The 14,476-nt window shown below is 41.5% G+C and overlaps 1 protein-coding gene across 3 annotated transcripts in view; it reads left to right on the forward strand.

Moving 5' to 3' along the window:
* spa17 (sperm autoantigenic protein 17) overlaps window positions 1-9,477 on the forward strand; it is a 20,982-nt gene extending 11,505 nt beyond the window's left edge. For 2 of the 3 annotated variants that reach the window (XM_024444435.2, XM_024444436.2), the window contains 2 exons: window positions 5,195-5,408; window positions 7,382-9,477. In XM_024444435.2, the coding sequence (XP_024300203.1) occupies window positions 5,195-5,408; window positions 7,382-7,437 (270 nt within the window). In that variant the 3' untranslated portion in view covers window positions 7,438-9,477. The remainder of the gene's footprint in view (window positions 1-5,194; window positions 5,409-7,381) is intronic. The other variant, XM_024444438.2, reaches the window with a different exon arrangement.
* Window positions 9,478-14,476: the final 4,999 nt, after the last annotated feature.

Below are 14,476 nucleotides of genomic sequence, written 5' to 3' on the forward strand. Positions count from 1 at the left end.
ACTTGATATATTTGGGCCGATGTGGTCTTAGGCTGGGCGGTAGGGAGAGTAGGATTTAGAGGGATGTTACCATGGAAACTTGCACCATCCCTTTCCCCTCTGGGTCTTATCAGGGAAAGTCTGGAAGATGGCGATGCAAACAGATAGTTTGTTAGACAATGCAAATTTATCTGCAGCATATCCATCTCTCTTTCTCACCTTTACATGTAGGCCATCTTCTCTGACCTATACCAAATGTCTTGTCCAGTGATTTTGTCCACCTTTGTGCTCTTCTTTATTCCCAGGCACATTATGACTGATCTCTATCCGTAGGCAATGTGCAATTTCGTCACTTTGTACTGTACTCATTCTTAAGTGGGTTTTGATAGATGAACAAGGTGACAATGAAGGATTCATTTCTAACATCTGTTGATAAGAACAAGATATTTTCTTATCTCGAAGCTGAAACGAAGCATTACAAGGTGGGTTTTTGAAAGGTAATATATTGACATAATGGGATGAAACAGGGGAGGCAGTCATGTCAGACAGGGACACAGACAAATGGATGTGTTTCCTGTTTCTCCCTCTCCTTTCTGTCTCAGGGGCAATGAGCGGGGGCGCTGGTGGCAGCTGGGATCTGAACGATAGAAAAGTTTTTACTTCTCTCTCTAATTGTGTACAACTGAGCAATAATTTCTAAACCAGTACTACATGATCATTGCTGTACATTGTGTGCGCGGTTTCTCTTGCGTTTTCCAGTTACACTTTACTTGAAGGTTATGTGAATTAAGTATGTACAGTACCAGTCAAAAGTTTGAACACACCTACTCATTCAAGTTTTTAAAAGTTTTTTATTATTATGTTCTACATTGTATAATTATAGTGAAGACATAAAAACTATAAAATAATGTATATGGAATCATGTAGAAAAAAGTGTAAAACAAATCAAAATATATTTTATGTTTGAGATTCTTCAAAGTAGCCACCCTTTGCCTTGATGACAGCTTTGCACACTCTTGGCATTCTCTCAACCAGCTTCATGAGGTAGTCACCTGGAATGCATTTCAATTAACAGGTGTGCCTTGATAAAAGTTCATTGGTGGAATTTCTTTCCTTCTTAATATGTTTGAGCCAATCAGTTGTGTTGTGACAATGTAGGGGTGGTATACAGAAGATAGCCTTATTTGGTAAAAGACCAAGTCCATGTTATGGCAAGAACAGCTCAAATAAGTAAAGAAAAACAACGTTCCATCATTACTTTAAGACATGAAGATCAGTCAATCTGCCACAGGGCCCACCAGGGGCCACAGGACCCACTGGGGAGACCTACAGGAGGCCTGGTGCGTAGAGGAGGCACAGGATGAACGGGCTGTGGGGGAGCACTGGAGCTCTGGTGCGCAGCCTTGGCACCACTCCTTCAGGCTGAATGCCCACTTTAGCCCGGCCCCTCCAGAGTGCATGCACAGGTCGAACCGGGCTGTGGGGGAGCAAAGGAGATCTGGTGCTTACCACTTGCACCACTCCACTTGGCTCAATGCCCACTTTAGCCCGGCACGGGCTGAGCGCAGGCATAGGACGAACTGAACCCTCCCAGCGCCCCCGGAGACACAGTGCGCAGAGCCGGCGCAGGATACCCTGGGCCGAAACAGCGCACCGGAGACCAAGCGCGCTGAGCTGCTACAATCCGCCCTGGCTAGATGCCCACTCTCGCAAGGCACTTGCGGAGGGCTGGCGCATAGCGCCCCGGGCTATGAACGCGCACTGGAGACACTGTGCGCTTTACCGCATAACACGGTACCTGACCAGTACCACGCTGCTTCCAGTAAGCACGGGGAGTTGGCGCAGGTCTATCGCCTGACTCCGCCAATCTCCCCATGTGGCCTCCCCGCCAAAAGAATTCTGGGGCTGCCTCTCGTGCCTGCTTCGCTGACCTGCCACATATCGCCGCCTCTCAGCTTTAGCTGCCTCCAGTTCCTTTTTCGGGCGGCGATATTCCCCAGCCTGTCTCCAGGGTCCCTTTCGGTCCAATATCTCCTCCCATGTCCAGGAGTCCTGAAGCCTCTGCTCCTCCATACCACGCTGCTTGGTCCGCTTGTGGTGGGTAGTTCTGTAACGGTCGTCGTCGTCTGAAGAGGAAGAATCGGACCAAAGCGCAGCGTAGTAAGTGTTCATGACTTTTATTGAACTGAACACTGGAACAAAATAACAAAGAGAATAAACGAAACCGAAACAGTCCTGTCAGGTGCAGAAAACACTAAACAGAAAATAGCTACCCACAACACAATGGAGGGGAAAAGCTACCTAAGTATGGTTCCCAATCAGAGACAATGAGAATCAGCTGTCCCTGATTGAGAACCATACCCGGCCAAAACAAAGAAATACAAAACATAGAAAAAGAACATAGAATATCCACCCCCCCAAAAAAGGGGGAAAAAAGCTCTCTAAGGTCAGGGCGTGACACTCAGAGTGAAGGAAAAGCAGCCAACAAGTGCTCAGCATATGTGTGAACTCCTTCAAGACTTTTGGAAAAGCATTCCATGTGAAGCTGGTTGAGGGAAAGCCAAGAGTGTGCAACGCTGTCATCAAGGCAAAGCTGGCTACTTTGAAGAATCGAAGTGGTAAAGTATATTTTTATTTGTTTAACACTTTTTTGGTTACTACATAATTCTATATTTGTTATTTCATAGTGTTGATGTCTTCACTATTATTCTACAATGTACAAAATAGTAAAAATATAGAAAAACTCTTGAGTAGGTGTGTCCAAACTTTTGACTGGTACTGTATGTGGTACGTTATGTGGCATGTGCCAAATGGCCAGAAACAATGTGTTAATAAAAGTGGACTTTAGGGTGTCATAACTTACAATTATCAATTAAAAGATTTTTGCAATGTCTGAGACCCTTAGTTGATGACTTTGTCATATACTGTACTTAGGTCAGGTAAGTCTTTGAAGTGATGGGTACAATAGATCTGTGGGAGCACAGCAGGTTATCAACCTTAATGAGACTGGGAAGATAAACCACATGGTTTGTGTGCTTGCAGGAGGTCGTATCACACTCTCTCTTTCTCTCTCCCACCCTCTCTCTCTCACACTCTATGCAAGCGTATACTAGTGAGCATAAAGTGTCTGTTAGCGGGAACGAGACGTCTCTAGTGGATACACGAGAGAAATCTTTCTCGGTCAACACTGAGTACAGGCAAACGGCATTTTAGGTCAGTTCATCCAAAGACTGTCATCTCTCAGATTGCTCATCATGGACTGCCACATTGTGAGTACATGCTTGAAATTAATTGTATTTTGTAAGACATTGAACTTATATCTAACAAGTAACTATACACAACTATTCCTTTGTTACAGCTTTTTAATAGCATTTCAGAGTTGTTATATCATTCTAATTGGGTAATGGATTTATTAAAAGGCTTTTATATATGTGTTGACAGAGCTTTATATTTTAGTAACCCTCAGAAAATAATTTGTTTCCTTGTTATGGTCTTTTGGCTTGCTTGTTTTATTAAGACGCCGACTATCAGCCGTGGAAACTCCAGCTGATCTACCAGGTGTCCACTGCACCTGCTTCAGCTTTCTTCACAAAGCTACTTTCTGCCAAATTGGTCCTATATTATTTGCATATGGATTAGATGAAATGCTTTAAATTGATACTTAATGAATATCTAAGGTAGAATGATATTGATAGCCATAATGAGTATAGGTTGTTTAAAAGTATGAGTAGGCTGTTAAAAGTATGAGTAGGCTGTTAAAAGTATGCGTATGTTTATTTTTGTTCATTGATTGCAAGTCACTTGAGTTTATTGAGATGACACATTTAGAGCCTACTGTAGATTAACCCCTTGAAGAGTTAGAAAAACCTGCTGCTGTAAGATATGCGAATGTTGGCATCCTTTTGAGTTTTGTCTCAATCTCTTCATTCAAAGACTCAATCATGGGCACTTTTACTGACAGTTGTGGCTGCTTTGCGTGATGTATTGTTGTCTCTACCTTCTTGCCCTTTGTGCTGTTGTCTGTGCTCAATAATGTTTGTACCATGTTTTGTGCTGCTACCATGTTGTGTTGCTATTATGTTGATGTCATGTTGTGTTGCTACCATGCTGTGTTGTCATGTGTTGCTTCCTTGTTATGTTGTTGTCTTTATGTCTCTCTTTATGTAGTGTTGTGTTGCCTCTCTTGTCGTGATGTGTGTTTTGTCCTATATTTATATATTTTTGTTTTTAATCCCAAGCCCCCGTCCCCGCAGGAGGCCTTTTGCCAGGCCGTCATTTTAAATAAGAATTTGTTCTTAACTGACTAGCGTAGTTAAATAAAGGTTAAGTAAATAAATAAATAAAAATCCTACTCAGCCGTTAAAGCTAAGCTAATGAATACTAGCTTTAATGCTATCTGTAATAGTGGGTGGTCACACTCCCACACTAAGGGGTTTCACTGAGGACACTCAAATGCATCTCCATACAGTGCAGTGGGCTTTCTTTGTGTCGCCTATGCACCAAATTGTTAAGAGGGGATGAGCAACTGGTGGGATGCAGCGGACGTGTTTGGATGATTGCTGACAACTATGTCACTGTTCTGTAACCACTTGTGAATAAGGAGATTTCTACCTCACCCACCTATCCACCACTCACCAACCCAGCGTTTTGTATTCTGCCAGTAATAAGCTACATGGTATACCATGGTGCTGTCTTTGTGTCATGAGCGTGTCAGAGAGAGAGAGTCTGAGAGATCTAATGTTGAATTCCCTTTATGTTCTTCTCACTCTTGATGGGCAGTCTGGCTGACTGTCAACTTTTGAAATTGAGAATCACAGAGGAACAGAGAGACATATTTATTTTCTGTGCATGGTGTTGAGTGTCAGGTTAAGCAGTTTGGAAACATTGTTTACATAGCAGTTACCCTGTTCCAGCTTAGCAATGGCAGAAGTTCAGGCAATAGGTGTGAGAAAAAAAACTCCAGGAAGATGGAGCTTCTGTTGTAGACTCTTAAGCCCCTATACCCTTTAGGACCCTGAGGATGCAATTGATGAGGATATTTCACTATTATTGATAACCACAGACAGGCTGATATCCACTGGTGTTGTTCTCAGGTGGATTTAGTCATTTTGGGTCCCTAGGCAGAGGTTAATCTGGGGCTCCTCCTCATGCGACATTAACTCAACCAAGCCCCCTCCTAATCACCTAATTTCTCAGATATACTTCCCTCCTATAGGAAGAATGCAGCCAACCCCAGGAGGAGGAGGACATCATGGACATACCTCTGGACGATCCAGAGGCCAACAAGGCAGCTGCCAAGATCCAGGCTGGCTTCCGTGGTCACATGACCAGGAAGAAGATTAAGCCTGCTGACAAGCCTGAGGGGGAGGAGGAGGATGAGGAGGTGAGCAGCAGTGGTGAGGCCCTCAACGGCAACCAGGGGGGGACAGGTCAGTGACTCTAGTGTCCCCTGATACCCAAACAGACACACGCGTAGACCCCAAACCGGTTTAGACTGCTATTAGCCTTGATATCCCCTCAGGACTAATCTGGTGTAGACCTATGTCATCAGTAACCGTTCTTGCCAAATTATTGCTGTCCATTATCAGCTAGTAACTTTCACTTTGGACATTGGCTGACAAACCAATTATGGATCTTTAGCTTGTGTCCCTGGCATCCTCTACATCTTGTACATCCAGCTTTGCACACTATTAACAAAGTAACAGGATTACCATTTTGTGTCCATAACAATATTAACTGCATTTATTGATCTGTTTTCAACATCAAATGCATACATTGTATGCATAATGCAAGGGTCGTAATGAAGGAACACCATTTTAACACAGCTTGAAAGCAATTTAAAAGCCATTCATTATTAACTAGGTCTGTTATAGGCCCCTAATTAGTTATTTCAGTGTGAGTAATGTGACACACTCCATCCAGTTCTTTAATTACTCTATAAAGGCTGCAGTGCCTGATTGAAACCTACAATTAATGTCTTTATGAAGTGATTATTAATGAATACTCCATTAGTTATATTGTCAAATAGATGCATTCTAATGAGAAATGTTGATCACAACTCAAACGTGTGAGATGGTGTCGGTGCCCAGAACCATAGAAAATCTTATCTAGATGTTCTGAGATAGTGCTCAAATATATTCTATCTAATCAACACCTTTTGTGGTGAAAATATTTTTAGGGCAAAACTGTACCGTTTGCACAAATAAATGTTGAAAGTGGTTTGTCACAATATTTTCATAGTTGACCTCCAGTACATTTTTTGTCAGTTTGTGTTTAAACATATCAGCTACTGAAATGTGAGTTTTTTGGTGGGTGACTGAAGCCTCGAGAATACTTCCAGGAATTAGAAAGTGTACATTGCAGCTTATTTCACAAGTTCTGATTCCAGGGGCAGAGCATACAACATTAGTGTGTTACCCATGTTACCCATGTGTTGCACGTGTAGCTCTATATTTTTGTGGCGTCATTACGTCATTGTTATATAGGTATGCACGTCAGCTTTGACATCGGTTTTGCACATCAGCGTTAAACTAGACATCGGGCCGATGCTGATGTTGGCATTTTTAGCTAATATCCGCCGATTCCGATATGCTTACCGATATATTGTGCATCCCTTGTTAGACTATGTTCCAGGTCAGGTTGTTTCACCTCTACAGTACTTGAATCGGGTTTAGCCCCATCCTTGAGAAATACCAAGAAACGACTTTCTAATTTAAGCCTTCTCTGAGCCACACCAACCCCCAACCCAGTTCTTGGTTGCCAAGCATTTTTATATAGCAGTGTTATTTTTAACACCAGGTGCCTTATACCTCTGAGACACACAAGAATTAATGTTCCTTGTCATAGAGGCATCAGCCCGCTAAATCTCCCCCTCCTGGAGAAGACTCTGCTTTTCACTTGGGTTATTGGCAACACTTCCAATGAATGCAGTCTTTATAATGCATTATAAACTTGTTTATTACACCAAATGTTCACAATGCAGTCATCATAAGGAGGGTATTTATAGGAAGTTTTTCACCAGGATGAATAAAACCAATCAAGTCGTTACAGTATGTTTTCAGTACTATCATTATTATCACGGCAGGGTAACCTAGTGGTTAGAGCGTTGGACTAGTAACTGGAAGGTTGCAAGTTCAAATCCCCGAGCTGACATGGTACAAATCTGTCGTTCTGCCCCTGAACAGGCAGTTAACCCACTGTTCCTAGGCTGTTAACTGACTTGCCTAGTTAAATTAAGGTAAAATAAAAAAATAAATCACAACCTTTCATGAGAAATCTCAATCTGGCGAGTGTCATCGTGCTGTTGGGGGTCAACATCACTATGGAGTGTGAGCATGTAATGGTAACATGAATTCATCATTCCATCTGCAGTGCTAAAATCTGCTTCTTCGTCTGTTTTTAGAATCAGGTGGCTCAGACGGAGTAGAGAGAGATGACACATCTGTGCCGGAACAGTGAAGCCTCTGACCTCGATGAAGAGAAGAAGAAGAAGCATGGCTGTGGCTGAACCTTTTTTCCTGGAGGAGCAACTTTCTATGTAACACAAAATAGCAGTGTATATTCCAGATTTTGGGATGCATCATTTAATTTGTGAACTCTTTAACACTTTCCTGCTTCCAGCCCCAATTTGTGTGGGTCGTCTTTGACCCAAATTTGCATCTCTCACTGCATGTACTTGTGAAACTCCTGGTAGTGTGCTAGTCTAGAAGAAGCTGATAGTAAGTGTTTTCCCTTGCTAAACAGGGCTAATTTGAGTTGAATATAAAGGTTGTGTACAATTATGCATTATGAATACACTTCAACCGCTGGAATGCTTGTTTCTGCATTGTTTCAAGTGCTTGTATAATTACTATTTCATTATTTTTGGCGTTCACAATATCGCTAAAAGGGAGGAAGAGACCCTTATTGATTATTGTATGGCATATTATTTAAGTTAATGATTCATTTATTGTTATCTAGATTTTCAGTCTTTAAGTGTTTGGCACCATAATAAATAATGGAATCACTTTCACATATTGGTCAGCATTACCATTTTCTCCAAATCAGATCTTCCAACGCAGTAAGCATGCAGTACAATGTACTATAGTTTATTTGCAGATAGTAGTAATCATGTACAGTTTTATCCTTAGAGAAATGGAGTCATATCATCTGCTCCTACAGTATGTTTATGGGTACAGAATTTGTGTTTCATATAAAATGCTGACCTAAATCAGGTGTATGGTATTACCATCGGGTTGGAACCTAAATTATATTTCAATCATTTCGTTCTGAACAGAACCATTATTTTTTTCTTTCTGTTCTACTGTTCGGACCTGCGAGATGAAGTTCTGAACTGGTTCTTGCCCCCAAAAAGTACCAGTTTATATCGTTCATTTCTGTTCCTTTTTAAACCCCTGAAATCATTTTTTTAAAATTACATTATCTTGACATTAAATTACTTCACCAATCAGTGTGGATAGAGCAGCTTGCTATGGAGCAGGCAAGCTATAGTTGTTTTAGCCTAGACAGCCAATACTGCATGGGCACTATCTGCGGCCTACATGTTGACCACACCACTCGTGTCACGTGCGCAAGCGTTGCAAAATAAATGTACACATACATGATATTCAGTCATTGCACCCACACTGCTCAAGAGCGTCAACGAGCATCTGCGTAGCCAGTTGCTAAAATATAACTTTCTATTTGTTACACTTGACGCGCTGCAAGTCCCGCCTTTCCCATCTCCTCATTGGTTTTTAGGAGCATATACCCACGTGAGTGATTGAAAGATGAACTGAGGTCCACACTCCAGTCCAGTTGGTAGTGGTAATGCAGCTTAAAGTTGGTTAGCCTACAACAGCAAGCAGCAAGTCCCCAAATTTAATATAGGTTTCTATGGAGGAACGTTGAATGTCTTTGAACTTCCGAGAGTTGGCTTAAAGTTCGACCAAAGCTAGCTAACAAGCTTGTGTGTGCAGAGTGGCACCAGAATTAAAAACACGTCTTACCTTTTTGTAGTTAATAAGTCCAATGTGAAACGTGATAACTATAGCATCTGTAACAAGCATTAAAAAAAATGAATCCATTATTTTCTTAATTAAAATTCTGAATCACGCTTGTAGGCTACAGTAGACTAAGCTTCGTAGGGAGAGGGGCCGGTTGCCTACACATGCACACACTGGCAAAGATTTTCAGCTGTCGGGCAGACAATGGAATATGTTTCTGAGTGACAGAGTAAGGGCATAGGCACCTTGTTGCATTATTTGTGGGACTGGTGGAAATGCCTGGAATGTAAACTAACGCTACTAAAGGGTTCCCATGCTTTTAATTACGGTTCTGTTCCAGAACAGTATAGATCACATTCGTTTAGTTTCTGATTCTGTAGTTATTTTTCCAGTTTTCGGTTTTGTTCCCTGAACCAGTTCCAACCCCTGATTATCATCATGCTTCATGAACAGATTTAATGAAATCATTGTAAAGGAATAACAGTTGTGAATCAATAAATCCATATCAAATGTTTGTGCAGGACATTATTTTCAGCTGTTCAGAGCACCATATGTAATTCATGAGTAATAGTCTTGAACCTGACCCTTTCCCACTCATGGTTATGGTGATGGGTGTTTGAAAAAGATGAGTAATTTATATGTAGAAGCAGTGATTAACATTTAACCTGCAAAGTACTCCAAGGTTATTGAACTAGAATTATGGAATGAATCAATAATAACAGCAGCGTCTTCAAGCTCTATCAATATGATTATTAACAGGATCACACTGACTATAGAACATGATCGATCACCAAATATTGAATGGTGTTTCATAGAATGCATCAACCCTATTTTTAAAGGGAAAGTTCAGGATTTTACAACTTGATGTTTCCTCACCCTGAAAGTAGTCTAGAAACTGTCATCTGAATTTCCCCTTTATGAGAGAAATGGATTGCAAAAGTAATGTAGGGAATGCAATGTCAAGACAGAACATTTTTTTTTCCACTCAAACAGTTTTTTTTTCACTCAACTGTAATGCAGCATAAGCACAGCTGTTAATTGAAAAGTCTTCCCACCACTATGAAGCTGAAACAAATGGTGACTGATCTTCCGTGAAAAGCTGCCTCTGTAGGGGAACATCAGGAATAACTCACATCACATGACAAGTAGTAGACTTGATTTATTTGTTTTGTTCGGTTGCACATACTGGTTTGATGAGTGATGGTTGGAACAGATTCTAATATTTCCCCAGTTTCCATTCATGTTGAAGCTTTGAATATAATACACATGATTTTTCTCTGAAATAAATTTGAATTGTTTCTCACTTCTCAACAGGTGCATCACTGATGTCAAATATCTTATCATCTTACAAATAATAGTAATAATTAATAATAATAATTTGAGATTTTTTTATAGTGCTTTTCATAACAATGTCAATGATGTCCAATCTCAGCGATGTCCTTTACAGTGAATCTGTATGGATACTCCTTTAGTCGAAAACATTACATTCATAGTCAGTGTTGTTTCATTGGCTTAGGTGCTCTTTCTGTTGCCTTTTCTCTCCATATGAGAAAAGAGCAGGGTTGAGATATGGAAGGAAGGAGCATAAGACTCACTGACAGCTCACCCACGCTCACTCCCACACACATCTGAGCTCAGCCCAGCCACACAGAGGCACTGAAGGAATCTCTCTCCCCCTCTGATGGGGGAGAGAGAATGGGTCCTGTCACCAGCTGCTGACTGATAAGGCATTAAAGATACATTCTACTGGTTTTCCATGGCAACACAGCCACAGAAGAGAGCCCTAGTTTCTCAACTTGACACAGCTCCACACCACCTCTCCCTGTGTTCCCACAGGTATCCAGAAACCTCCGAACATAGCACTTCAGCAGCAGGGAACTGTAAATTAAGAGTTTGATGGATAGCTTAGTCCAAAACAGTTAAACATCTCTTAGTTATGTTGTGTATTTCGCCATGGAAAGATTAACAGCATCCAAATACAGCAATTTGTTAATGAATGTTTTTCAATGTAGAAACATACTGTTCCAGAAATACAATTCTTTAGCTGAAACAGAATGCAATGTCAGTAATTTGTCAATTAATTTGATCTCATTTTGAATGTAAAACAGATTTTTTTAAACAGCTATGTGGTTGTGTTACACAGATATGTAGTCCTTTAAGGGCTGTTGAATGTTGTGGGGGGAAAACAATGAGTCTGTGTGTTTGAAACTCAGATTTTTAAAACGTTTTAAATGTTCATCCGGATTGATTCGCTCTCTTAGTTCCCTCACACAGCTTGTCAGTGCAATCACTGTATTCTCCTGGGCAGCAATTAGTGGTGGAAGTGAGTCAAACTCAACAGCAGAGGACACTTGTGTGTTCTATTGGTCATCACGGTCATCATCATCATCATGTCTACGACCTCACTCTTTAAGGACAGGGCTCGTATTTATAAAGTGTCTCAGAGTAAAGGTGCTGAACTAGGATATGTTCCCTCCTGCCCATATAGTCTTATTCATTATGATCCTAGATCAGCACAGTTATCCAAACTGTCGGTAATTGGGGGTACGATTGAAATGCAATATGAATTTCACTGATTACTGGATCGCTCAGCCCATACTGAAAAGGAACGATACTGCATGATGCACACTAGCTCATGAATACTGAAGAGCTACATTCATTCGTAGATTTGAGAAGATTAGATCTAATGGAGGCTAGCCATATCAGAGCTAGGAATTGGCCTTGCCTACATATACCATTGGGGAAAAGTTATTCCTTGCTGTCATCACAAGAGTCATACACACTGCATCTATAAGGTTGCATGTACAGTCGTGGCCAAAAGTTTTGAGAATGACACAAATATTAATTTCCACAAAGTTTGTCAGATGTTACTATGGAATACTGAAGTATAAGTACAAACATTTCATACGTGTCAAAGGCTTTTATTGACAATTACATGAAGTTGATGCAAAGAGTCAATATTTGCAGTGTTGACCCTTCTTTTTCAAGACCTCTGCAATCCGCCCTGGCATGCTGTCAATTAACTTCTGGGCCACATCCTGACTGATGGCAGCCCATTCTTGCATAATCAATGCTTGGAGTTTGTCAGAATTTGTGGGTTTGTTTTTGTCCACCGGCCTCTTGAGGATTGACCACAAGTTCTCAATGGGATTAAGGTCTGGGGAGTTTCCTGGCCATGGACCCAAAATATTGATGTTTTGTTCCCCGAGCCCCTTACTTATCACGTTTGCCTTATGGCAAGGTGCTCCATCATGCTGGAAAAGGCATTGTTTGTCACCAAACTGTTTCTAGATGGTTGGGAGAAAGTTGCTCTCGGAGGATGTGTTGGTACCATTCTTTATTCATGGCTGTGTTCTTTGGCAAAATTGTAAGTGAGCCCACTCCCTTGGCTGAGAAGCAACCCCACACATGAATGGTCTCAGGATGCATTACTGTTGGCATGACACAGGACTGATGGTAGCACTCAACTTGTCTTCTCCGGACAAGCTTTTTTACAGATGCCCCAAACAATCGGAAAGGGGATTCATCAGAGAAAAGGACTTTACCCTGGTCGTCAACAGTCTAATCGCTGTACATTTTTCAGAATATCTGTCACGCCCTGGCCTTAGTTATCTTTGTTTTCTTTATTATTTTGGTTAGGTCAGGGTGTGACATGGGGGATTTATGTGTTTTGTTTGGTCTATGGGTTTTTGTATGTTTATGGGGCTGTTTCCTTTCTAGGTAATTTATAGGTCTATGGTTGCCTAGATTGGTTCTCAATTAGAGGCAGCTGTCTATCATTGTCTCTGATTGGGAACCATATTTAGGCAGCCATATTCTGTGGGTACTTTGTGGGTGATTGTCTTCCGTCTTTGTGTCATTGCACCAGATAGGACTGTTTCGGTTTTCACATTTGTTATTTTGTAGTGTTCTCGGTTATCGTCTATATTAAACATGTTGAACACTAACCACGCTGCATTTTGGTCCTCCTCTCCTTCAGGGGAAGAAAACCGTTACAATATCAGTCTATCCCTGATGTTTTTCCTGGAGAGAAGTGGCTTCTTTGCTGCCCTTCTTGACACCAGGCCATCCTCAAAAAACCTTCACTTCAATGTGCATGCAGATGCACTCACACCTGCCTGCTGCCATTCCTGAGCAAGCTCTGTACTGGTGGTGCCCTGATCCCACAGCTGAGTCAACTTTAGGAGACAGTCCTGGCGCTTGCTGGACTTTCTTAGGCGCCCTGAAGCCTTCTTCACAACAATTGAACCGCTCTCCATGAAGTTCTTGATGATCCGATAAATGGTTGATTTAGGTGCAATCTTATCCTTGGCTGTGAAGCCCTTTTTGTACAAAGCAATGATGACAGGACCCGTTTCCTTGCAGGTAATCATGGTTGACCAAGGAAGAACAATGATTCCAAGCACCACACTCCTTTTGAAGCTTCCAGTCTGTTATTCGAACTCAATCAGCATGACAGAGTGATCTCCAGCCTTGTCCTCGTCAACACTCACACCTGTGTTAACGAGAGAATCACTGACATGATGTCAGCTGGTCCTTTTGTGGCAATGCTGAAATGCAGTGGAAATGTTTTTTGGTGATTCAGTTCATTTGCATGTCAAAGAGGGACTTTGCAATTAATTGCAATTCATCTGATCACTCTTGATAACATTCTGGAGTATATGCAAATTGCCATACTACAAACTGAGGCAGCAGACTGTGAAAATTAATATTTGTGTCATTTTCAAACTTTTTGGCCACGACTGTACACAGGCAACCTAATTCTGATCTTTTTCCACTAACTGGTCTTTTGACCAAACAGATCAGCTCTTTTTCCAATGATTAGACAACAAATCAGAATTAATTTGTTTGTGTAAAAGTAGCCTTTGAAAAGGATTCCAAGTCCACATCCAGTCTCCGACTTAATAACAGTCTGGTCGACAGAGACTTGCTGTGTGTCTTCTCTCTGATATTGTGACAGTGTGTCTCATACATGAGCAGAAGAGGGCCCCTTATACTCTCTGTTTTATATTTACAGCAAGTGTTTCCCTTGATTTAGGAGCCGTTGGAAGATGAGAGGGAGAGGTGCTTTAATCCAGGGCACAGAGGGCAGAGCAAGACAGAGTCTGAGTGTGTGTCTCATGCCTCCAGGCTTTGATGGCTTACTACAGAGGAGTTTAAATTCGGGGACCACGGGAGAGTTCCACTCAGGGAGCGGTCCTAAGACCCTCCCCCCGCCCCCAAGCAGGCAAAAAAATGTAGTGGCCCCCCTCTTGACTGTGGAGAGAAAAATTCTCGTTTTAAAATTAATTTCCTGCAATTATACTTATTTTGCCATGGGGCAGATACTTTTTTTGCAGTTTTAAAGCTAATTTCCTGCAATTCTATACATTTTGCCATGGGGTGGTGAGACATTTTTCAGTTTTAAAGCAAATTTCCTGCAATTCTACACATTTTGCCATGACGTATGCCATGCTAATGATATCTGAGTGAGAGTGAATAACAAAATCAATGGGGGCCCCCTGTAGGTCAGG

This window comes from Oncorhynchus tshawytscha, linkage group LG14 (assembly GCF_018296145.1).
Source record: "Oncorhynchus tshawytscha isolate Ot180627B linkage group LG14, Otsh_v2.0, whole genome shotgun sequence".
Lineage (NCBI taxonomy): Eukaryota > Metazoa > Chordata > Actinopteri > Salmoniformes > Salmonidae > Oncorhynchus > Oncorhynchus tshawytscha.